General features: G+C 44.1%; 1 protein-coding gene across 8 annotated transcripts in view; it reads right to left on the minus strand.

Annotated features, from left to right (window-relative positions):
* Nucleotides 1-4,442: 4,442 nt before the first annotated feature.
* The window catches only part of RHOBTB1 (Rho related BTB domain containing 1), a 119,827-nt gene continuing 98,610 nt past the window's right edge, over nucleotides 4,443-25,659 (minus strand). For 7 of the 8 annotated variants that reach the window (XM_032423604.1, XM_032423602.1, XM_032423601.1 and 4 more), the window contains 7 exons: nucleotides 24,944-25,129; nucleotides 21,209-22,188; nucleotides 19,494-19,612; nucleotides 13,727-13,877; nucleotides 10,421-10,509; nucleotides 7,734-7,839; nucleotides 4,443-7,187 (listed from right to left, as the gene is read on the minus strand). In XM_032423604.1, coding sequence (XP_032279495.1) covers nucleotides 7,018-7,187; nucleotides 7,734-7,839; nucleotides 10,421-10,509; nucleotides 13,727-13,877; nucleotides 19,494-19,612; nucleotides 21,209-22,188; nucleotides 24,944-25,129 — 1,801 coding nt within the window. In that variant the 3' untranslated portion in view covers nucleotides 4,443-7,017. Of the gene's footprint in view, nucleotides 7,188-7,733; nucleotides 7,840-10,420; nucleotides 10,510-12,054; nucleotides 13,878-19,493; nucleotides 19,613-21,208; nucleotides 22,189-24,943; nucleotides 25,130-25,659 lie in introns of those variants that run through there. The other variant, XM_032423607.1, reaches the window with a different exon arrangement.

The following is a 25,659-nucleotide window of genomic DNA, read 5'->3' on the forward strand; positions in this document are numbered from 1 at the left end:
GGAGAAATCACAGTGGTTTGAACACTCTCCATCTGATGAATTAAGAGGTGTTGCTCTTGATTTACCACCCAGGGTGGGGAAACTAGGAAAAAGGGAAGTTTCATATTCAAGTCAATAGATTCCAGAGAATTCAAGTCATAAAGAATCTGAAAGTCTCCCAGAACAGTTTGAACAATCTATCGAATTTGTACTGGCACATTACTCTTTCTTTAGACTTCATGTGACATAAAATAAGAAGGCAACCTTCAGTGTGCATGCAAGCTCACTAGGGATTCTTTAAAGGCAGAACATCGGGAATGTTGGTGTTCAAAGGGCTCTTGAGAAGCCATCTTGTCTCCTTGCCCTTCATGAGGGTCACGTGACACAAAATGCCAGAGCAAGAGGGGACTGATGATCTCATCCCAGTAGGCAACAACTTCCACCATCGGGAGAGCCTTGTAAAGCCCCTCAGGTGGCAGGGAGTTAAGCCCCAGTTTCTCTTCTGATGGGCCAGAGGACAGACAGCCAGGCTCTGGGCTGGATCAGAACCTTTTCATTTTTTGAGTCCTGATTTCTCTAGCATCGTATCAACTGAGTGCAGGGAAGGATTTTCATCACTCGGTCCACTCACCAATGAGTTCCCATACATGTCCATCAGCTCAGAGGCTTTGATTCCATCTATCTGGAGTGAGCCCTAGAATCTTTTTTTTTTTAGATCTCGACCCTAGGGTGTGTGCAAGGGGGTTCGTTGGCCGTGCCAAGGAGTGAGAAGTGACTAGTGTTCTCATCAGCAGTGGGATTGGAGATGAGATGTGGATGCAGCCCCAGGAAGCAGAGGACTGGATGCACAGGGTTCTGGGGCTTCAGTGTGCAGATCAATGAAATGTATTATGTAATGCTCACATGCCTGAAACAACACTGTATATAAGGATAGCCACACATGTAAAGACATATATTGAACATGTTCTGGGACTGGATATTATGAAAGAAGGAGGGACTGAAGCTGATAATGCTTAAGCCCTCAGGGGCCTTGAGGAGCCTGGTTAACTAGAAATCTTTGCATCCAAAAATAAGAAAAAAAAAGTGACTGGGAGGAATGAAAAAGAAAGTGCTCCAAATGAATCAGAGGCTCAGCCAAGTTTGGCCTTGGAGTGGTGCCGCTCTTATTCCATAGAGATGGGGTGCCCCACGGAGGGGGAAGCCTCTTGAAAAGTGCCGCACCCTCGTCTGTGCCCTCACCACCTGCCTTTTCGCTCCAGCTTGTTCTTTTCTTTTACTTTCCCATAGCTCTCATTTTTTAATTTTTGTTTTATTCTTATTTTCTAGTTTTTAAATCACTGTCATGAAGCATTAAGCAGCAAGGTGGGCACTTGTTTTAAGAGGAATGAGGAAAAGCCCACATTGTTCTATGCTGTAACACGCAGTGTTATCCTCTCTCAGATTTCTTACCTCGATGGTCACAGGTTCATATACTGAGTGCTTACTATACGCCCGGCGCTATGCCAAGTATTTTACTTAAATCGCCTCATTTAATCTGCACCAAAAACTCAGTGCAAGCCATTCCTGTGTTTTAGATGACCAAAGCTTAGAGAGGTTGTGGATCTTTCCACACAAAAGTTAAGCTTAACAACAACAACAAAAATTTAAGCTGAACAGCCCCTGGGTAAATACCCACTCTGACCGGAAGTACCATGAATCATCAAATCAAAGGGATGTTTCTTTTTATTAATTTGGGAGGGAATAAAAAAAGATGCCCAAACTTTGGTTGTGTCAACCTTAAAAATAAAATAGCCAGTGACTTTATTAGCAAAATGAGTTTATTCAGGAATAGCAGAGTTGCAGTTCAGCCCATGCAAGCGATGAGGAACCACAGGCAAGTCGGAAGAGACCAAGGAAAGGTCATCTTTTATTAGGTTTTAGGAGGAAATTGAAGAGCGTTGTTTTATTTGTTCATTTATTAAAAGATTTATTTATTTTGGGGGAGAGAGAGAGAGAGGGCACACAAGTGGGAGGGGCAGAGGGAGAAGGAGAGAGAATCTCAAGTAGACTCCGCACTGAGCACAGAGCCCAACTTAGGGCTTGATCTCATGACCCTGAGATCAGGACCTGAGCTAAAACCAAGAGTGGGATGCTCAACCAACTGCGTCACCCAGGTGTCCCTGAAGAGCTTTGTTTTAAACAACAGTTCACTGGAGAAGAACATGAATTTAAGGTTGTGGTGATTTCTCACTGGCTACAAGTGGGAGGTTAGTGCATTGTTGCTGGGGCAGAGAGGGATCTTCCTTGTTTTTCTTAAAAGGGGGAGATGAAATTCCTATGTTAAAAATGTCCTTCTGTCAAGATAAATCTTTCTGTTGTTTATGGAGGCTGCACCCCCTGCTTCCCTGATTCCATTTTATTTTTTATCTTTATTTATTTTTATTTTTTATTATTAGTTTCAGAGGTAGAGTTCAGTGATTCATCAGTTGCATACAACACCCAGTGCTCATTCCATCAAGTGCCTTCCTTAATGTCTATCACCCAGTTAACCCCATCCCCCCACCCTTTCTCCTCCATCATTCCTCAGTTTGTTTCCTATGGTTAAGAGTCTCTTGTCTCTTATAGTTTGTCTCCCTCTCTGATTACGTCTTGTTTTATTTTTCCCTCCCTTCCTCTATGCTCCTCTGTTTTGTTTCTTAAATTCCACATATGAGTGAAATCATGTAATTGTCTTTCTCTGATTGACTTATTTCACTTAGCATAATACCCTCTAGTTCCATCTACGTGGTTGCAAATGGCAAGATTTCATTTTTTGATGGCTGAGTAATATTCCATTGTGTATACGTATGTGTGTGTGTGTGTGTGTGTGTGTGTGTGTGTATCACATCTTCTTTATCCATTCATCCCGACTCCATTTTAAATGAGGTTTCCTTTATTTATTTTCACAGTGGGTGTCCAAGCAGAGAGAAGTGAATCAAGTTCTTTCCTCATTGATTGCCTGAAAAATCGAACAGTTCTGGTCTTTGGGATTGAGAATGTATTCAGACTCAAAGAATTCAAATACTCCTTCCATGGGGCCACATTTGGGTACCCTTCATTACATCTGTGACCAAGATGTTGTATTCCTAGAAATTTTAGTAAGCAACAGGAGTGATGGCTGACGAGTCACTTCATGTCTCTCACCGTTGTTTCTACCACTTTCATGTCTGTGTTTCCACCCAAGAGTTACTGCTCCTAAATTATTTCCATATTTTGTACACTATAGTCTAATATCTAACTGGCGAGGCACCTGCACAGGAGCCCAGAGAAAAAACATGCATCTGCGTTGCTTAAGTGAAAACACCCCATTTAAAGGTGCTATCAGCACGAGAGAATTTTCAAATCCAGCCAGAGGGAATCAGCACAGCTTTTCCAGAAGCGTTGCCTTTCCAGGTCACAGTGTCTTTTCCTGCTGCATACATCACCTGCCCTTTTTTTTTTTTTTTTTAACGTAGGCTCCACGCTGGGAGCCCGATGCGGGGCTTGAACTCACGACCTTGAGATCAAGACCTGAGCCAAAATCAAGAGTTGGACACTTAACTAACTGAGCCACCTAGGGGCCCCTACATTGCCTGCCTTCTAATTGGAAATTCAAGAGAGCAAAGTCTTCCTCTGAAAATAAATTGAGTCATGAGAGATGGAGTTATGTCAGAACTTAGCCTTTGGAAGAAAGAGACGACATCTGTATCTCAGAATGCTTAATGCAACCTCTACAGCTTTCGTCAGTCATCTTTCTGGTTTTTTTCTTTCTTTTTTTAAGTTGTCCTTAGCTTTCCCCCCCCCCTTTGTTGCACTGCTTCTTCCTTACTTACACACAATCTAACCCAAACACATTCTCCTTGGCTAACTTTTAACTCTATATTTTTTATGCACTGGTCACATCCTATTAGAAAAGAGGAGTTATTGCTACTTGTCCACTTGTATCCAATTAGGGTATTTGATTAAAGAAATACCCAATTTAAGAAAAAGCCTGGTAAATCTTTAGTTTGCAGAAGAGCATTCATTTCCGAAATGCTGCGCTCATAAAATAAGTTTCCAAACTCAGGATTCATTTCATTTTTTCCTCTGACTAGTAGAAGTGAATGTCACAGTGATGAAATTCAACTGATATATACCATACAATGGAAGCAAGTGTGAAAAAAATTCTTAGAAACATTGGAGTCTTGCTTTTGAGTGTCCATAAAGAAAATACTTGAGTTACCTTGAAACCAGTAGGATTTAAGGTTCCTATAATGCCAGTGCAAGGTTATTGAAATCTTTGATGATTTGCCAGGCATTGCTCTGGGAGAAATTTAGACCAGTGCTTGCTATAGGTAAGACTCCACCGGTATGCATTATGTAAGCGGTGCCATGATCTGGACCACCCACCTCTGAAAGGTGTGGGAAGGTGTTGGAAATCTCACGGTCTTTTCTCTGCAGTTATTCTGTATAGTTGTCAACCCCCTTCCATGGAGTTATAGGGAATATGCCACTCAGAGGAGTGCCCAGGTGAGATCTGCTTGGAGACCCTTCTTCCCCCTGAGTTTGGGTAAACAGTATGCTACCTAGAAGTTCAGAAATTGCAGATTTTCCCAAAATCCTTCTTAGATCTGCTTCTAAAGAAAAGGTTGACTTCATGAGCCCACGATGCAACCTTTCACTTCATTGCTGGCAGAATTGTCCAAAACCAAGATTATAAGAAGTCCTTCAGGCTACAGACACCATTTCTGTTTTTTCCAATGTTCTACCATATGTAGTGACATAACTGTATTATCCAAGAGCAAAAAGCCAGATCCCTCCTGTATCTGGTGGCACTGGAAACGCTGCTGGCCGAACCGAAAACAGAGATGACAGTCATTGAAGCTGCCTTGTTATGGAAGCATACATAGCCCCCATGACCCAGCACCCTTACAGTTTTGATAGTTTTCAGAAAAAGCTATTTAAGTCACACACATGATATTTTGGTAGTCCTTAAAAAAAAAAAAAAAAAAAAAAAAGGAGGCATTTTATAGCTAAACAATTTTATTGGCTTTTTGTGAAATAAAAAACACGAAACAAACCACCATGGTTAAAGGCCATAATCAGCAACAACCAAATGAACCAGCCACTTGGTTACAGCAGCTGATAACAAACACTAGTGGATATTATTGCTTATACCCCAGGTTCATTTATATGTCCATTATGTTTTGGCAAGATTACAATCACATGGGAACTTTGGTTGTATAAACTCAACTCTGACCACTCACTAAAAACTCAAACTTCTACCATTTTATGATGGGATATATGTCAATTCCTCCTGAGTCTTGACATTTATCCTCTCATTTTGTCTCCTTTCTCCTTCTGCTAATGATTTACAACCCTATTGACCAAAACTTAAAGTAGATGCATTTACAACCATCCATTTCTACTCTACTGCCCTCTCCTTTGTCATGAGAGGGTGAGGCATTCCTGGGCCTCTCCAAACTCTTGGATCTGGTGTGTATCCACCGTCAGTAATAAATGTCCATCTGTAATCTGGGTAGATTTTCAAATGCATATGGTTGTCAACATTGGGGTTTGGACTCAACTGTCTCTTTTCCAACTTCCGAAAGCTAGGAAAAAAAATCAACAGCCTTTAGCATCAGTAAGTTGACCTCCCGACAAAATAAGCCCCCGCCGCCGCCATGCCACATCCCACGGCAGGTATGGCGCTGGGGCCTTAAAATGCTCCGTATGAGTGCTGTAACATTTTAATGTACAGAGAAGCAAGGACTGACTGCCTCTCCAAAGCTCCCCTGCTCAATACTTTCTGTTTTAACACTGAAAACTCAGAATGACGAAGGGTCAGGACTAACTCACAATAGCACCATTTCCTAGACTCTTGGAATAAGATTCCTGTCTGCGTTGGAGACTGCAGGGACCCCAGACGACCCAGCCTCCAGCTTTGCGCCTTCACAGGCCCTGCTGACCTTCAGCAGGGGTGGGTGGTCTGCCTCAGCCTACTCCTACAGCGGCCTGAATTTTCCCTGGGAAGAGTTAAAAATGCGTGTCTTACAAAGTGAAGTTGGCTGCAGGTGAGAGACCTGAGGAAGCCTGTTTCCGTGGGTGAGATGTGACGAGCTTGCAGATGATGGGACAAAGGCTGGGGATCCCTTCCTTTGCCCATCTCAGTTCAAGTCTTTGAAGAATCTGCACGCAGAAGCATGGCAAGATCGAGGAACACGGAGAGACGCAAACCCTCACACAGCCACCCAAACACCAATGCTCTTACGGTATCTCGTGGGTTCAGGTCCACCGCTGGGTTTGCCCTGGATAATGCTGGGATTGAATAAGCCCTTCTAATGATTATAAAGATTATCCTTTTGAATCTGGACATTTTAAACAACAGAAGACTTGGTATCACTGTATTTTACATGGCACATATAACCATATAATTACTAGCATTTACACGGCAAATATTGTAAATACACATTCTTGGAGTTGACTTGGTAATTATACCACTGTTATTCGGCAGAACAAAGATTAAACACTCTCTAACTTGCACTTGGGGGAATTTCGTTCCAACCCTGTACTTCACAACCAAAGGATAACCCTCTAATTATGCAATAATGCCTGGTGGTCATGTGGGCCAAGAGCATCACAGGGCGACTTCATGGTTAATTTGTGGCCTGTAAAATAAAGTAATACATAGTATTTTCATTTCAACAAAATACAAGAGACCATATAAAAATATTTTCTAATTTGGACTTTGAAACATGAAAGCTGGATTTTTTTTTTCCTTGGTATAAAAAGAAACAAAGTAACGGACTAAAGTTTATTAAGCCTTCTAACAAAAAATATACATATAAGTTTAAGGAATGCAGTGAGCATCAACTTCCCTTTTTTGTCCAGGCTCATTGATGGGGAGCTTGTGCTTTGATCCCGACAAAGATAAATGCACAACAGTGGAGGAAGATCAGTGCCTGAAACCTGAACTACGACTTATCTCTAATAATAAGACTAATTTTACAGTAGTGCTTTTAAAAGTGGTGTGTCAGATGACTGATTTTTGTCTCTTCCCCCTCAGGCAACTGCTGGAGACGAATTCCAGAAGCACCACTTTCGTCTTGAGTGATGTTTATTTAGTGCAATATCTTCCTTCTCGCGTTCCCTTTTCACGCGCTGGTAGTGGTCTTCCTCCTTCAGATACCACACAGGGGGCCAGCGGTGCCGCTCAAAGTATTCCTGGTTGTCTGGTGAAGGAAAGGTGCAGACGATGAGACCCGCTGTGTTCGTCGAGGGCTTCTATATTCTAGGTTCCGTGCCCCGTGCTTCTCGTATATGCTCCCTTCTACATCCTCCCAACAACCCGGTGTGTGGGGATTAGGGATCAGGGGTACGACCATTTGCAGATTGGGACACTCAGGTTTCGAGAGTTAGAATCACTTGCCTGAAGTAGCTGGGCACGGAGAACCTGAACCCAGGACCACTTGGTTTCCGAGCGGAAGCTTGCTCCTCGGCATGCCTCCCTAGACAAGGGTGAGCCCACCCCCTCCGCAGGCTCTGCGGCAGGGAACCCCCGGATCCCGCTCCATGCAAATCTCCCAAGCATGAAGTTCTTCGAAGAGGATTCCTGCCCCACAATTCCTTGCGTCGCGTCACGGGCATGTGACCACCAGCCAATCCCAAGGACTTCCCCCGGAGCTGCCTGGGGCCTGTACACCTGCTCAAGGGCACGGAGGGTCAACGCTGCAGTCAGAGCCGATGGGAACCGGACTGATGGGAGCCTGTGTTCTCACCTGCGGATTTCGATTTGATCTCCTTGCGGAACTTGGAACACACGCTGTTGTAGTTGGTGCAGATGTGGTGCAAACACCAGGCGGCCAACTGGTGGGCGTTGTGGAACTACAGGGAAGTGACCAAAAAGGGGGTCAGACTCTACTTTCTAAAGTGGGGCCACAGAGAAATCGTCAGCCACCGTAGGGGTGACAGAGATGATAAAGGGCCCGCGTGACTGATTCGGCAAACCTCTTGTTTTGACTACAGTGTTTTGACTTTGGCTATGGTGCCGACGCCAGCCCAATATAGTGCTTGGCACACCCCTTCCTTACCCCTGTGACAGGTGTACCAAAAATAATCACCGTATCAGATCAGGAGCTGAAAGCGCCCCTCTCCACCCAGCCTCCCCTGCCACTGGCCCGCTAGTGACTCATGACTGTGGCCTCTGGAAGGTGCCAGCCAGCAGCAAAGCAGTGACACGGACTCTGGTTAAGGAAGCCTCAGCCACGGAGCACTCCGTGTCGCAGGTCAGAGCTCGCCTTGCTGGGGCCAAAGATCTGAAAAAGGAGACTGAGGAATGTGTACCTGTCCTTTGGTTACATAAGAAGAGCGGGTGGTGTGGGCAGGGTGGCAGGGACCCGACACTCCACAACGACTCCTTTCTGAGCAGATGCTCGAGGGGAGGGAGCAGCTGAGGTAGCTGTGACCAAAACAGACTTGGTGCTCAAAATGCCACAGTCACCTCCCCATTCCTCCCCAAGTTTGGCAAGTCTCCCCCACCCCACACTTTGTCCGTGTCCTCGGCTATCCATTCAGTTTGTGGGTCTTGAGGTTTCTTTGATCAGGCGAAACCCTGAAACCCTACAGGGTGCTCCCTCGGGGGCCCACATCTCTGCCATGAACAAAAGGCCCATATAAAAGCTGATGTCCCCAGAAAATAACTCAAGAAACTCTGAGAGTTGCAAACCCAACATTATAGACCATTTTTGCTGGTGCTTCCAACTTCTCTTGAGATCAGATTTCTTTCTGAAAGTAAGACTCGGGCACCGGTGAGCTGGAGTTGGCTTGGATCTGCCCAAGAGCGTCAACGGTGCACATTTCTTCCCTACTCCGAGGTCAGCAATTTCACGTTGTTAAAATTGGTCAGGCGGAGGTGTTTATATCCTGGACCTTGGAAAATGCAACAGATCGGGTGCCACCTGTCCGCACACTGATGGCTAAATAAACCCAGCATGCCATGAGGCAAGGGTCTCGTGAATGAGCTACGGTACGGGAGGCTCCAGCCTAAACTCTTCCTGCCGAGGCTCGTCAGGGCGGGGACCCAGAGCAAAGAGACACAACTGCAAATCACTACCTCAAGGAGACTGGCCCTACATGCAATGCTGGGTCATTGCATTTTTCTCTAGGAGGAGTACTTACTGGAGAGAGCACAAGTCATAAACTGTGCCCCGGACCTGGTTCCAGAGACCTCAAACTCCAAGTATGGACAACCCATTTTGATGGGACCTTGCTGAGCCTACTGCAACAGATGCCTGTTCTGGGTTTTCACTGTACCTCTATTAGGCTGTTTTTCATGCTGGATTTTAATAATGTGGGCTTCTGTCTATTTCTCTGTCTATGATTGCCCCGAGGGCAGAGAATCTGCCATTTATATCCATGTGTCCTTTTGTCTGGGGCAGTGCCCGGTGTGCGTGGAGAAAACCACAAATACTCGTTGCATAAGTCCAAACCAGGAGGCTGCTGTAAAGTCTGATTCTGCCTTTTCCCCTTTTGAATGCAAACCGTTCCTGTGCAACTTGACCTGCTACTTGCCTCCCTCCTCTCCCTGAAACCACCTCCTCTCCCTTGATTGAGAAAGAGCCATTCAAATCACCTGACCTAAGGCTTAGTAAACCTCGGCCCTAACAGAGAGGGAACAGAAAACCGAACCCAATGGGCTGAAGAAAGGACCGAAGAATGTCTTCTTCATTCCTTCAGAATGAAACTCAGTTGTCAGTAAACTCAGTGTCAGTCAGTCTATGCCAGGGACGAAGCATCCCACACATGCAACAGGGTTCTACTCTTCACTGCTCGTTCTTGAACATTCTCTCCCACTTGATTCTCAAAATAATCTGTAAGGTTGATAGGATGTGAATTATCATCCCCATTCATTACGGATAAGGAAACAGAGGCAGAGTTTAGGTTTGTGCCTTGAGTAAGTCATTCGGGACAACGCTGAAGCCGGATCTCGGGGCCTCTCTGGAAGAGTGCAAGTGTGTACAGGGATTATGGAATCACAATATTGCTATTAACAAATACTGATTCTGGAAAACCCCAGGAAAGCTGCAGTGAGAGGTGGGGCATTAGAGGGCTTCATGGAGTTCTAGAAACCGTCTGATCTGGGCCAATATGTGTCCAAGAATTCAAACAAGGAGAGACAGAACCTTCCCCTATCATGCCCCAAGTTGTTCTCCCACATGTGAAGCTGGTGCCTCGGGGGACAACAGGGCTGGCGTGGGGTAGGGTCCGTGTTGTTTTCTCAAATGAAGCCCAGCAGGGGGAATGGTGCATGAAACGTGAAACTCTCAGATCTTCTCAGTGTACACAGGGCCCTCTGTGACTCAGTGGTGACATCTTTATTTAGACAGATGCAACAGCGGAATGTTTGATCAGCATTAAATGAACTGGTTGAACACACTTAAAAGGTGAAAGGCAAATTGTTACAAACCTGGGCCAATTCCAAATACGAGAGCACTTCCCCGTCAATGCCCACACCACTCATCGCGGCCTTGGTCAGCTCCTGGACAGCATACTGCTCTGGGGAAGAGAGAGAACGAGAGTAAGTTGAACCATACCCTTGCAAGCCAGACATCTCACTTAGAGAGTCTGGTCTGGGGCCACCTAAGAGGAAAGGAATATGGGACACAGCTCTGGCAGTCATCCGAACTGAACTCAGGGCCCACTGTGATGGTTGGTCTTCCAGCATGGGGAGTTCTGGTCTCCGGCCATTGCACCAATGACTCTGGGACACTTGTTTGCACTTCTGAAATAGTTGGAGTCCTCCAGACCTTCACTGTCCAGTATGGTGACTACTGGCCACGTGAGCCAACTGAAACTTAAATTGAAATGAAATAAAATTAAAAATTCACACCCTCAGCCACACTAGTCACACCAAAGTGCTCAACAGCTACACGTGTATTGGGCAACACAGACATAGAACATTTCCATCACTGCAGACAGTTCTATTGGATAGTGCTGCTCTGGATAGTCCAGTGCCTTCCTAGAATCCTCTAGACTCTCTAGTATCTTCCTGTTTGACAGCTTCCCCGCTCATATCACTCCAATTCTCAATAATCTCTGAAAGTGGAAGGACTGAGTAACAGGAATGAATCCATATGGGGAATTAAAAATGTGAATGCAGATGTCTTTCTCAACAGCTGCAGATGGGTAACATATTGTTCAGCCTGTTAGATTCTAACGACTGGGGGGGAACCTTCAACTGGAAGTAACAAAAATCTAGCTGGGAGAGCCAATTCTGCCTGGGAGCTGTGCCCAAGGCTTCTAAGTTGAATCTAAATTGTGATTCTGAGATGGAGTGGTCTCCTGCCTCTGCTTGGGCCGTCCCCTGCCTTTGGGACTGACGTGTGTGGGTACAATCTAGGCCCACACTCCTAGCTCCCTGAGGTCGAGGTACTCTTTTCATCTCCAGCATTGCATCTGTTCTTCTAATCCAGTAAACTGTCCCAACCCTGCTTACCCTCTGTTCTATGCACTTGGGAGTCAACATGCCTCCATGTGGTCAATACGATATCTAGATGGGAATGGTTTCTTTGGCACAACCTTCATCAGTTGGATGGACAAAGAACTATTTGGAACTACATTTTCCAAAGAAGTCGTCAGGCTTTTTGATTTTAGATAATAGCTACATTTCCTGATACTCATTTAACATGTTGGCTTGCAACACATTCTTACCCCAGAAACTGATTTTTATTTTTTTAAAGATTTTATTTATTTATTTGAGAGAGAATGAGAGAGAGCACATGAGAGGGGGGAGGGTCAGAGGGAGAAGCAGACTCCCTGCCGAGCAGGGAGCCCGATGCGGGACTCGATCCAGGGACTCCAGGATCATGACCTGAGCCGAAGGCAGTCGCTTAACCAACTGAGCCACCCAGGCGCCCTTTTTGTGTGTTTTTAAAGATTTTATTTACTTATTTGTCAGAGAGAGCACAAGCAGAGGGAGAAGCAGGCTTCCCGCTGAGCAGGGAGCCCGATGCGGGACTCGATCCCGGGACTCCAGGATCATGACCTGAGCTGAAGGCAGTCGCTTAACCAACTGAGCCACCCAGGCGCCCCGAGAAACTGATTTTTAAAAACTATGTTCTGAACACTCTATACTTAACCCAACGTTATAAATGATTAAAGGGATCATCTTCGGCAGCTATATATTTAATCCTAGCAGTAACAGTAGCATTTAATAACAAAAGGAAACAGGCTTAGAAGTCTGCAGTTCACACCAGAACCTCTCTTTGATTCAGTTCCTTTCACGGAGAGGTCAGTCCCAAGTTTTCGTCACTGTACTTCATATTTAAGCAAAAATGGCACTAGTTTAAGATTAATCACAAACCTTGTTCAACAGATTTGGTTCCAAATTGTTTTTGACCCCATAAAAAAAAATCAAATTCATCCTCAAAGGATACCTACTTGTAAACACTGAATAGTCAAACAGATCAGAACCCATACTTTTGAAAAAAGGAACTGCCCACTGCAGCCTCCTAGGGTTAACATTTAAAAAGCAGGGCACTCTTGTGGACCTGTGACTTCAGGGTTGTTGGTTAAAAATGGTTTTTAAAAAAACAGCAGTGCTTCAACAATCTCTTTCTATCTTTTTATCCAGTGGGGGAAGAAGTAAGGCAAGGAGAGGACTTGGGTCTCCAGCTGGCTGAGTATAGCAGAAACGTGAAGTCCAGAGAAATACATTTTATTCCAAAGACACCTGCCAGAAAGTGAAGTGCAGATATGACCAGCTGGTTTGTTCAAACATTCATTTTCATTCACTTCCTGATTCAACAGGTATTTATTGGGAAGCTAATATGCTCAGGCACTTTGCTGTGTGCTGGGGACAGTAGGCCAGTGTACAAAGCTGTCACTATTTCTGCTCTCACGGCTCACAGGAGTCAGCTAATGTAGTGACAAACACCCAGACTGCTACCTGACCCTTCTCGTGAATGAAGCTGAAGGTTTACATTTAGGAAACATGTATGTGAATAATACACGTCTCCTATTTAGACCTGCTTCAGCCTAACAACTGAACAAATCCAGAAATGATTTTGGGAAGTGAAGCCAAGTCCCCCTTTCTTCTTTCTCCCAAAATGCTCTTGACAGTGTCAGAACATTTTCTAAAATAGCTTTAAAAAAACCACTTACATAATGCTTACTAGGTGCCAGACACTGTTCTGAGAACTTTATATATATCTTAACTCCTTAATCTTTGTAACAACTCTACGGGAGAATAACATGATCCCCATGCTAACGAGAGAGAGAGCAGACACAGAGTGGTGAAGTGTGAAGTCATCTAGCCAGTAAATGGTGGAGTCAGGATCTGAACCCGAGCAGTCTGGCTCTGCAGCCTATGTTCTTCACCACGGCCTCCTACTGCTCTTTCTTAAAGACTGTGTCTGAGCACACATCAGGGGAATAATATGGACACAATAGTTTTATTTCCAATCCCACGGTCCACAAATAAGGCAGAGTGCACAGAGCATGGGTCTCAAGGGCAGGGATCATGCATCACTCATCTTGGTAATTGTGTCCCCCTACAGGGTCTACCACAAAGTAGGTGCCTAAGAAGTATTTGTGGAGTTGAATTGGGCTGTCTGATACATTTGATCTACTTATTATCACCCTGCACAAGACAGTCCTATACTGGGTGATAAAAAATTTAATTTTTATTCCCTGGAAATGTTATTTTTGCTTAAATGTGATTTTGATAAATTTGACAGTCAGACCCTGCATGACCCTGAGTCATCAGACTTACCTGCAAGTGCAACCAAGTGTGGCAGGCAAAATCTGTTTGCCAAGGCAATTAATTCCAGTGGGTCCAGGTCCAAGTTAGGTGACAACTGCTTGGTATAAAGATAATCCAATACCGCTTGCATTGACATCTTGTTTATGTTCGGGAGATATACCTGAAATGTTATTTGAAAAGCTAAGTTCTGCTGAAGAAAGCAGTGGGTGCATTTCCAGGCTATACTGCTTATAAATACCCCAACCGTACAATTTGATATTGGCAAGTCTGGGATACCTGCTTTGAGGCCGCGTGTAGAAGTCATTCGCTATTTATTGCTTCAAACATAACAGTTTGATTTGTAGATGACGAAGGAGTGGGGCTGCCTGACAAAGCCTGATTTGGAATTTTTAAATGGCTATTTGGACTTATAAATCAGACAAACGGTCTGTAAATGTATGATGACATTATGGACTCTCCTCACCAAGTACCTTCTAATACTCTATTGTGGGGAAAGAAATCTCCCAGCAACATGACAGGTGTGGGGGTAGCTGCAAACAACACTGTTGCTGACACACGATAGAGCCCCGCTCTCTAAGATGTCAAAACAGAGGATGAGCAACCACCCTGGTTGCCACAGTGACTGGCGTGATTCCAATGTTCTATCAATATATGCAAACACAGTATACACACTTCATTATTTTTCCTATGGCACAACCACATAGATTCAAAATTATTGGAACATTATCAGGTTATCAGTAGATGCAGAGAATCCAGAGACATCCTGACCTGGGACATGTGGGGAACAGTTGGTTGGGTCTGGTAAACTCTCCTTTGTAGGAATTACCTAATCTCGAGACCTCCTGAGCACCTGCAGTTCTTGCCAATATTGATACCTGCTAGAGTTTGCTAGAGAGCCAGGGCCGGGATCAGTGAGGATGTACACGGCGCAGAAGCACACAGTCAAACTAACCCCACAGGATGGGCCCTGGTATAGGACAGAACAGCACCACTGCCTTTGACTCCAGGCATGATGATGGTGATAAAAATTAAGCTTAATGGAAGGCCTCCTTCACACGTGGTGCTGTGCTAAGCTTCCCACACCCAGTATCTAATCTGATCCTTATATTCTCCCTAGGAGGAAAAAACTATTATTTTTGCCATTTTACAGGTAAGGAAATTGAGGTTCATGGAGGTTAGTAGTCCCCTATCCAAGGTCACGGAGTTAGTAAGTGACTGGGATTTGAACCTAGGGAGTACAATTCTATGCTCAGAACTGCTGTGCAGTACAAGAAACCCTTCATGGCAAGGAAGCTAAGGTTTGGGTCACAGTACAATTAAGTACCATATTTCACTAACAGTTCTTAAGCATTAGATTTCTAAGTTCAAAAGGATGAACAGTTATTAACTGCCTATTTCTGATACTTAATAGACCTCTATACACCATATAAAGATACAATATATGATTATATCTCCATTACACATGATTACATCTGCATTATGTATCTAATCTTTCCCTTTATGTATATATTACCACCACAGTCGACATGGGGCTCATGGCCAATGCGTTCTGGTGTCGTGGTTCCAGATTCACTTAAGCGATAGCAACCGGTATCATCTTCCTGCACAGCCACCAGCCACCTCAGACCGAATATCCTGGCCCACAGAACCTTCTACTACTGTATCAGAGGGAAGGCCTCCCCAGACCTTCCCAGAAATAGTAAGAAAATTATACACCCACCCCCTTTCAGACATAGTCGATGAGAACAATTATGATCTGGTAAATAAGCTGCATGGGTTATTACCATCAAGGATTTGACAAGTTTAGAGTTTCTTTAGAGTTTCTAGCACAGCCTCGACAATAGATACAACTTGGCAAGTAGAAACTGTTACTGATGTTATTTGAAAATAAAGAAGCCACCGTATTGTAATTAATTGCTGTTCCAGTGAATCTAGCATCAGTTAGACTTGTGTATATGCTTACGTACATACATGTTGACACATACATGCATTTATCTTATACAGATCAGGTCTGGATTCGCACAGTTTTCTAGATAATTGAAGTTGTGAAACTTAACATTTGGGCCATTTTGATAGTGAAAGTATATGCATTTTACAAAGTCCTAAGTGCTATAAAGAATTAGTGATCATAAATGTAAACAGTGCCAGAGCTTTCTGTGAAGCCCTGTTCTCAGCTACGGGGATACCTGCTGTTTTGGAAAATAGTGGCTTGGAGGACAAGGCAAGAGGCTGGTGCAGGCCCAGGGGTTTGTCACTGAAATGAGTGTGACCTCTGCCAAATCATTCACCCTCTCCGATCCTCGGTGTCCTCATGCGTTATCTGGGCGTTATTTGGAAGAGGTGATACCGACAGCTTTTTCTTCTTCACTGAGACTCTGGATTTTGAAGATATTTGGATTACCTTAGCATTTTTTGGTAAGAGTGTGTTCTAAGTCACGACAAAATGAACTTCCTAAGTGAAAAGAAATTATTTCTGGCAGCAGGAGATGACAGATTCCTGTAAGCAGCCCTGCCCCAATACTTCCAATGTCTTCGGCGTGTTCTGACATTTGTAATCATCCATGACCTGCTTTTTCCTTCTTGCATAACACAATGCTAACAGTTTTTTGAAGCGATGGCTTTGTTGGGCAAAGAATGCTTGGGACCCTTAGAGCGAATGAGAATAAACTAAAAGCACGTTCGGAACCTGCACCTTTTTTTTTTCCTCATTTTTTTTTAAAAGACCATTTCTGTGATTTTAATGTTTACGTAGAACAATGGAGAGGTCATTTCATAGAACTTTTAAAAATAATATAAAGCTACATAAGAGATGGAATTAAGAATTTTGCATCCTACCTGCTGGATGTACCTTAAAAAAAAAAAGTCAGCAAAGAGAATATAACGCTATCCTAAAAAACGTCCCATAGTCCAGTTTCGTTGGTTTAAAATTTTAATTGTGAAAATCAGCTCAGACTATTAGGCTTATAATTAGAGACGGTCTCATAGAGAATGAGAAAGTATTCCAGATCCAGAGCATTGCTTACTACAAGCCAGGCATGCATTTTTAATGAACCACTTGCTGAGTACCTCTAGGGAGAGAATTATGCTTACTGCTACATTAAAAGTAATGAGAAAAATAGAAGTAAAATACAATGTCTTCTTAAATATTAAGTGACAAAAAATGTTAAAGTAACATCAATGTATATTTTCTTCCTTTCTGGATATGCATGAGAATTCTATTAATGCAAAAAAATAAAAAGACTGAATTTTGAGGGGGAAGTCAGATTTTCACAGGACAATAAAGAGTTAATGGGTGCCCTAGAAAAGGACAGATCCCAAGTGCCAATACAAGCCTGCATCAGTCATGGAATATTTGCTGAGCGTTTAACTGATGTTCCTCCCTCCCCATGATCCCTCTAACCACACTTTGCTAGTTTAGGAAGCTGGGGGGCTTTTTAACTTAGGGCTTTCAGGGGACAAAGATTTTTAATCCTTCATGGAAAGAATTAAACAAGAATCCTCCAGGACAATAGTCACCGATATTTCTTGAGCTTCCGTATGTTCCAAGCACCGAATTCTATGTTTATACATGTGTTCTCCTGACTTATCTGCCCTTTGAAGACGGTTTTCTTGTTATCCCCCATTTTACAGATGAGGACACACGTTAGGAGAGGGTCGGTCGCTTGCTCAAGGTCAAGCTGAGACTAGAGTTTATCACGACATAACCATTACAGTCTACAGGGGAAATCAAGGGAAGGGGCAGGCAGGGGCACACATGTCAACAGCTCATGGCATTCTCAACACACGGACTAAAGGGATCCGGCACGGACCTTCGGTTGCTTGGGTCCATGGTCTCTGTCTTCTAAGTTGGGTAGAACGTATCCATACCTATTAGCCTCAGCTGCCATGTTAATGACCTAGTCTTTCTAGGAGGTCGTGCTACCCAGGGGGCCCCTCCAGGAGAGGCTGTTCCCCATGTACGTGTGCATTCACATTGTCTGCCAAGTTTTTGTTTTGGTCACCTCTCCTGCACATTTTAATCTGGAGCTGATTACGGTCCATTCTGGGAAGGGATAAAGGGGATTAGCATTTGTGAGGTCAGCTCTGACAGTGTCCCTTTGTGCCTGGGTTCCTGACCTTGATCAACTTCTCTGCTGTGTTAATAGCAGGTGCTCGGCCACACAATCAGCACACATTTCAGTGAGCTGGAAAAATAAGGGAAGCCAGCCTCCAGGCCCTTTATCTCTGGAGATGACTGAAGTGGGTGAAATGCCATTTGGATGAAGTTTTGTCAGTCAGTGGCTTCCCCAGATTTTTTTGGAAGTAAGAGTGAAAGAGTATTAACCCTACCAACATCACAATAAGTCTAATGGCAGTTACGTTTACTTAATGCTCCTGGGGTGATTTGCAAGGTCTGACTTTTGTACCCCACTACCACACTGTGGGTTATCATCATGCTTTCCAGACAGGGAGACTGGAGCTCAGAAAGGCGGTCGCTTGCCCAAGGCCACACAGCTTGTAAGTGGAGGAGTTGGGATTCGAGCCCCACATCCTTCACTGGGCGGCCTCCACGACGCTGCTGATGTCTCAGGGACGCGGCTCTGAAACCCCTTTGGTGGCACGGGAAAGACTTGGTTAGTTACAGCTGAGGACCTCCTGATTCCGAAAGGCTGCTAGACACCAAAAGAGGTCATCAGGATAATTCTGACACTTTTTGCCCACACAGCAGACAGCCTTTTGCTGGGGGTTGGTTTAGGAGCAGCAGCAGTTTGTTCTGGAAGCAGGAGGTGGCCCAGGGACCTCCTCTGCCCCAGCCCTCTGGGCTTGTGATTCTGCAGCCCTACTCGGGGATGCAAATGCAGGCTCCTGGGTCACAATGGGAGTGCTCAGATTTCTGCGGTGAGGGCCCCTCACCGCTATTGTTTTCTTCATTTCTTTTAAAAGTGTGGAGAGAGATGCTGAGATAGGCAAAACAAGCAGCCTCTTGGGATAATAAACTTGATGGGGTGTCCCCATGTTTTTTAAAAAAAGATGGTTAAAAAAGACTTTCAAAACTCAACAAAAACGTTTGCTCTTCTAAACTTAGATGTGCTTGAGTGGAATTTTTCTTTCTTTTCCAATCGAGTTTGTAAAAAGATGAACGGGTAGGGTCTTCAACATACTGCTTGCTCTGCTCTAAGATTATCCTTCTCCTGGAGATAAGGCTGGTGCCCGAGAAGTGACTCAGTGGCCTCCGCGAGACCGAAGGGAGGCGTGTTCAGAGGAGGGACCATTTGCTCTGTTGCCGTCTCCGTCCAGTGAACAGACCGTTGGAGAAGGCAAGTCCGGCCGAGCCTCGGGGAGTGCCGCAGCTCCAGGAGACCGTCCAGGGCGTCCCCCATGCCCTGGGGCGTCCCTCACGGGGCAGATGAGAAGACTGAGGCCCAAGGGGGTGGCTTCTTAAGGCCCGCCCTCTGGTCAGGGTCTCAGCTGAGCCCAGGACGGGGATGACTGAGGAAACTTTTCACTGCCTTAAACTTCTGGAAGACAGACTCTGCCCCTATTGGATGTGATTTTGCCGGTATCTTGCTTGGGGACATTTGTTAAAAAGTAGAGCCAATCACGTTTTACAAATGAAAGCAGTGAGCAACAGACACCAGCTCCTCTTAACTACAAAATTAAGAAGAGGGTGACCTGACGCTCAAACACTGCCTAAGGAACTGGTTCAGGGAAGCAGTTAAATAACTGAAGTCGTCTGGTTAATTAAACACATGCCCATTCACAGAGATACCACTTGGGCTTTTCAGAAGGCACATACCTCACTGTTGGCGCTTTCCACAAACGAGCCCCCAAACATGGCGGCCATCCACCTGCAGCTACAGATCAGCAACGGTTTGTGGGCGCTGATGGCTCCATCATCCAACCTAAACGTCACATCTGCCCAGGGATTGAAGAAACATAGCCGTGAGCCAGCTTTGCTGAGAGTTCTGCCCATATTCGTCCACCTACATCTCCTACTCTCTCTTCCATAGCTTTACTTAGTGATTTTGTATCAACCTCCACCTTTGGAACACCCAATTCCTTCTATGTCATTCGAGGATTGGGGGTAAACATTTAAAATTGCACATAAGCTCACAACACAAATTCTCTGAACCATATAGTACCAAAAAGGAGAGGAATATTTTTTCCTCCTTACTATGAAAAATTTCAAAATAATAGAACAGTGGAAGAAATAGTACATTGTTAACATTCTGCCATGTTTGCTTTAGCTATGTATGTGTGTGTGTGTGTATAGATAGTGAATATGTGTGTATATGTATACACTTTTTTAACAGATAGCATGACACTTCGAACTACTTTATCAAGAATTTTCTAAAAATAAGAACATTCTTCTAGATAATCATATCATTATCACACCTAAGAAAATCAGCAATGATTCCCTAATTTCATCCATTATCTAGTTCATATTCAAAAATTTCCAATTATCTCTAAATTGTATTTATAGTTTTTTTTTTTTTTTAAAGACAATCCACTTGAAGCTCCACATTGTATTTGGTCACTATGCCTTTGCATTAAGGGGTGGGCGATTCAATTCATTTCACTTAAGGTCCATTGTTTAATTTACTGCAGGTTTGTAACATTGCTTTTCATTAACTTTCAAGATGGCTTCTATTCCATGATGGTCAATGTTTCAGGTAAATATTATTTATAAGCTTTAAAATTAATGAACAGACTCAGTAATCAATGACTAAATGTATAGTACTAAATGTGTATCATCATGACAGGCATTATGAAAGATAAAGACAAAACAGAAGTGTCCACATAAATAAAAGTCAGAAAGTCACATTTTTACAATGAAATACACACACACACACACACACACACACAGAGGGCAATTTCAGAATTTAGTAGAAGTGTGTGCAAGCAAATATGTGAGGACACTGTGGCAGCAGACGGCATGGTCATCAAGGACAAAGAAGAGGTGAGGAAAATATAGAGCAGGGTAAAGGAGTGTGAGAAAGAAAAGGAGAGGAGGTGGGCAGATGAGGCACTCCTGATGGGAACGCAGACGGTTGCCAATATCACCTCAAGGATTTCAGGGCCAAAGGGTCAGTGGAGAGTAGACTTGGTCAGGGAAAGGACCCTGAAGGGGAATCATGAGCATCAAGCTGACTGGCTCTGGCTCAGGCTCAGGCTCAGGGGTAATGTGACTTACCTTCGAGAAGCACTGTGATACCATGCTGCTTTAGAGGGAAGCTTGCGTACAAATCCTGCCTGTATGTCCTGGGGCAAGTTACCTAACCTCTTTGTCCCTCAGTTTCCCAATCTGCAAAATGGAATAATCTTTAGCCCTTAAGTCTGATAAGTCTGATAAGAATGAAATAGATGGATACATGCAACTAGAAGGGTACATGAAAAAAATAAGCATTTATACATGTTAGTGATGGTTAGTCTCTCCTTTACTCGTGTATAGCTAATGTTTAATAAAACACAACCAAAGGGATCGATGACTTTATCATTGGACCTACTCACCTGAGAATGTCCCTTTGCTGAGACACTCTTTTATCCGATTGGCCTTCCTGACATGAAAAGCTTTTGTAATCTCCTGGTTCATGAAGGCTTCCTTGTTCATGATGTTTTCCACCATCATCCTCAAATCAAACATCTCCAGAACCTCTGCAATCTGAGCCAGGCCCACCAAGTCCTTTTCCTTTTCATCCAGTTGTCCCGTGTACAGAAACTGGAGCAGGGTCCGGAAAGGGCCCGGCTGGACGGAGGAGTCCATCCTGACCACGGTGATGGGGCCCACCCGCTTTGAAACGGGATTGACTTGCATCTCCTTGTGCATGCCAACGAACCCCTTGCTCCAGCCTGACAAAGTCTGCGTCTCTGGAATCGAGCTCTCGGCTTCCATCCCCGGACCTTCCTGTTGGGACAGGTTTTGGCTCGAGGACTTCCACTGATTGGTCTGAGGGGTCCTTGGGGTGCCTTCCTCCCTCTCCTCGTCTGGGTCAAGGCTCCATGCCCGCCCCTGGAAATCCCTGCTCTGCTTCTCCTTCTCACCAGCTCCTTCACTCCCATTTGGGGTTTCTTCACATTCCATTAAAAAAAGATCATAAAATTTGGAAGAGGAGGTAGCGAGGTAAATTCGATGTGCAAAGATGTGCTCCTGGTCCTGAAGGACAAACAGGACGTCGGCACACAGAGGATTGTCCAGTAAACAGGCAGCTTCGCTCGTCCCCGTGGAGGGACATTCTGGAACTTTGATGACTGGTGGAGGGGCTTTTGGAGGTAGGAATGGTGCCTGAAGTAAAGGTTTCTGAACTTTCTTTAGGTGGGATTTCCAGAACTGCAGGTGTCTGCGAGAAATCAGCGCTGCTCGGATTGCATTGTCAAACACGTCCTTGATGCCGAATTGGTCAAAGACGCTGGTCTCATAGTACGGTATGCCGAGTTCCTTCGCAACCTCTCGGCCTTTTTCAGGGGGCAGAATATCCCCTCTCTTTATGGGCCTAGAATGGAGGATTTAAAAGTTATAATCAGCCTCATTTTAGGAAAAAAATGGTAATGAGGGCCTATCAAAGCACCTAATAGAACTGTATCTTTAAAGTCCTATGCAGGATTTTTTTTAAGCGCTGTGAATTTTTTTAAAGATTTTTATTTATTTATTTGAGAGAGAGAGAGTATGAGCGGGGTGGGGAAGAGCAGAGGTCGAGGGAGAAGCAGACTCCCCGCTGAGCAAGGAGCCCGATGCGGGGCTTCATCCCAGAATCCTGGGATCATGACCTGAGCCGAAGGCAGATGCTCAACCGACTGAGCCACCCAGGCACCCCCCTATGCAGGCTTTTAATAAGGCTCTTGAAAAATCTATCAACCTCAAGTCTTCCAACCTTAAGCCTGCAGGAAAAAAAAAATGCTTTCAGTAGTAACTACAGTAACTGAAGTATCAGCCTTATTTACTAGCTATATGATCCTGGGCAAGTTACTTAAACTCTTCAAGCCTCGGTTTTCCCATCGGTAAAATAGGAATAATAATAGTAAATACCTACATTTTAAAGGACTCCTGAGAAGTTGAAATGAGAGACTATGCCAGCCCACAGGAAGCGCCTGACAAATAGCAGCCATCACCCCATCGTCACCGTCATCTTTGTCACCGGCACCTTATGCTTACATTTTGCTTTGCAACCTTACAAAGAATCCATATGCTTTTTCTCATTTGAGCCTCACCATAACCCTGCGGGTGTGATTTTCATCCACCTTCTGAAGAAACAGAGGCAGCGAGCTTAAAGGGTTTGCCTCAGGTCACATTCGAAAGTTGCCAAGAGACCTCTGCCAAGCAATTAGAACCCCGTAGTTCTAGACTGGTTAAATGGTTCACATCCAATGGCCTATTAAGTTCCTTCCATCACGTCTGTGAGCCTTCTTTCATGTCTCACTGCTTCTCTTCTCTTCCACGTCTGCAGTCACACTGTCATCCTCTTTTGCTTGGACTAGTGCATTAGCCTCTTGCCTGTCTTCAGACTCTCCACATTTTAGCCCACAGTGCTCACTGCTGCAGGAAAAATCCTTACATAACAGAAGTATGACTTGCAGCTGTAATTCTTTTTCAAGATCTCCTCTGGTTCCACAAAGCTCATGGAACAAAGGCTATGCCCTTTAAGCTGGCACACAAGGCCCATTACAATCTAATCAAACCCAGAGAGGCCAAACCTTTGGAAGCAGTGTAAGCAGAATAGTGCCATGACTATGGCATAACACGGTAAATGGGCAAGATGTGATTTGTTGTTCTATTCTACTCTTCACAAACACACTCTTGATTCTGAGACATAATGTTAGGAATGGATCTTCCTCAATAAATATTTGGCTTTCAGAATCAAAGGTAATGTGCTTGACAGGTGCTGGTCTTAGGAGAAATACAACACTGGTTAGAAATTGGATTTGAAGACCTGGATGGAATGCAAGGAAAAATGGTAGGGTGTTGTGAAGGTGGAAGGGGGTGCAGGGAAGAAGGCTTAACTTCAAGATTGGCTCCTCTGGGCATTTTGTGCTCCTGGTTCCTGGGACTGACTTGAAAATCACTAGCACTCTTCAAGGCTTAGTTCAAATACTGCCTCCTTCATGAAATCTCAGAGCTACTCTACAGAGGGGACTGTCCCCTCTCCATCCTCTAGCACCCGTAACTCTCCTCTAGTCCTCCACGTCCGTGGTTGTGAGGCCTGATTGTCTTAGCCGATTCTTTCCCACAGAAAGTTCTGGATGCCAGGGGCAGTCTCTTTCACTGTTAAGCCCCCTTTCCCCCTATGTGGCTTCTAATATGCAATGCCTAGTCCACGCATTTAACAGAAGGACTGTGAAAGCCTAACATGAACCGTTTTCAGAAAATTTATCTGAAATGCACCAAGAACATCAGAAATTGTCTAAAGAAAGCACCATTTGCTTTTGCTGTGAGAGTATAAAAAGCTGCCTATACAAAATTTTTGTAATAAGCCTATTAGGCAAACATCAAAGGAAGGTATTAATATCACCATTTTTTGGAAAACTATGCTCTTAGACACAAAATATATATAAAATTATTTTTTATGAAGGGAATATGGAGGGGGCACGGGTTTTTACAAACTCTTATTTCCCCCTAAAACTGGTATTACACATTTTATACAGAGTCAAACAAATCCTCTTTCAGGTTGATTTTTAAACTTGTGACACTTTAAAAATATAGCTACTAGAGACATTTAAAAAACAGTGTTGCTGTTTTGCAACTATAGGTCCATATGATTTTTAAAAACTAGACACTGCCTTTTTGGGAATGAAATATTCTCAGACATTGGATTGAGGAAAATGAGAAGACTAAAAACACTCGGATGTGTGTATCTGTATGAACTTGATATTCCCGGGGCCAGGAACTGTGGCTAATCCCTCTGCACGTTCATGAACTTTACTATAATAATCATAATTTCAAGAATGACATTATTATGAGTAGCCAATGTTTTGTTTAATGTTTTACAAATTTCAAGGCACTTTTATTCACACCATGTCACAGTTGGAGAATTCACTTCCAACAATGGCCAACCATTTTACAAAAATGGGTTCCTTACCTACGAGGGGATGGTGAGCCTGAGAGGGTCAGGATTAACAAGCTAACTTAAAGCACATGGCTGACTGATGGAGTCCCAGGACCACTGAAGAGCGTAACCCTAGCCTACAGAGTCATCTGTTACCTCTAAATTTTAATTTGGCCAGCACAGCAAATCACCGAGTCCCTTGGCTTACCTCGCTAAAGGGCGTCTGGCTCGATTAACAGCTTCAAGATCAGCATAGCGGAGGTCTAGCTGGCAGCCAACCAGAACAACAGGTGTGCGGGGGCAAAAGTGCTTGATTTCTTGATACCACATGGTTTTCACATGATTTAGGGAATTGGGATTAGCGATAGAAAAACAGAGGACCACAACATCAGACCTAAAAGGAAATCACAAAAGAAGCTGTATTGCCTTATCACTTTTTTTCTTTTATCATTATGGTTCCCCCCACCCCATCCATCTAAGGCCATATCATGTCACAATAAAACAAAACAGAACAAAACAAAACCACGGATATTAAAATACATCTCGGAGTCATGCAAACAGCTTGAGAAGCCCCCACATTCCAGTACCAACACAGCCTGAGTTTATTCTCATACCACACTGCAGAACGCCTATATATCGAAGTTTCTGATGATGTTATTTTACAATACAGATGATTACCCAAACTTGATTCAGTCCTGGAACCACAACATGCGGAACTATTTCTGTTTGTCACAAGAAATAGTTTCAAGATAAAATAAAACAATAAAAACTACCTTTTACCAGTTTAAACATAAAGGCGATGATGACTCAACCCAATGAGATAAAGCAAACAGTTTAAACATTACTGAAAACATAATAGGTATTTGCTGTCCGGGGTCAGCAAATACACAGAAGGATTTCTGCCCTTCTTCCCACTTAAGCACA

Source organism: Phoca vitulina, unplaced genomic scaffold (assembly GCF_004348235.1).
Source record: "Phoca vitulina isolate PV1807 unplaced genomic scaffold, GSC_HSeal_1.0 scaffold29, whole genome shotgun sequence".
In the NCBI taxonomy this organism is placed as follows: domain Eukaryota; kingdom Metazoa; phylum Chordata; class Mammalia; order Carnivora; family Phocidae; genus Phoca; species Phoca vitulina.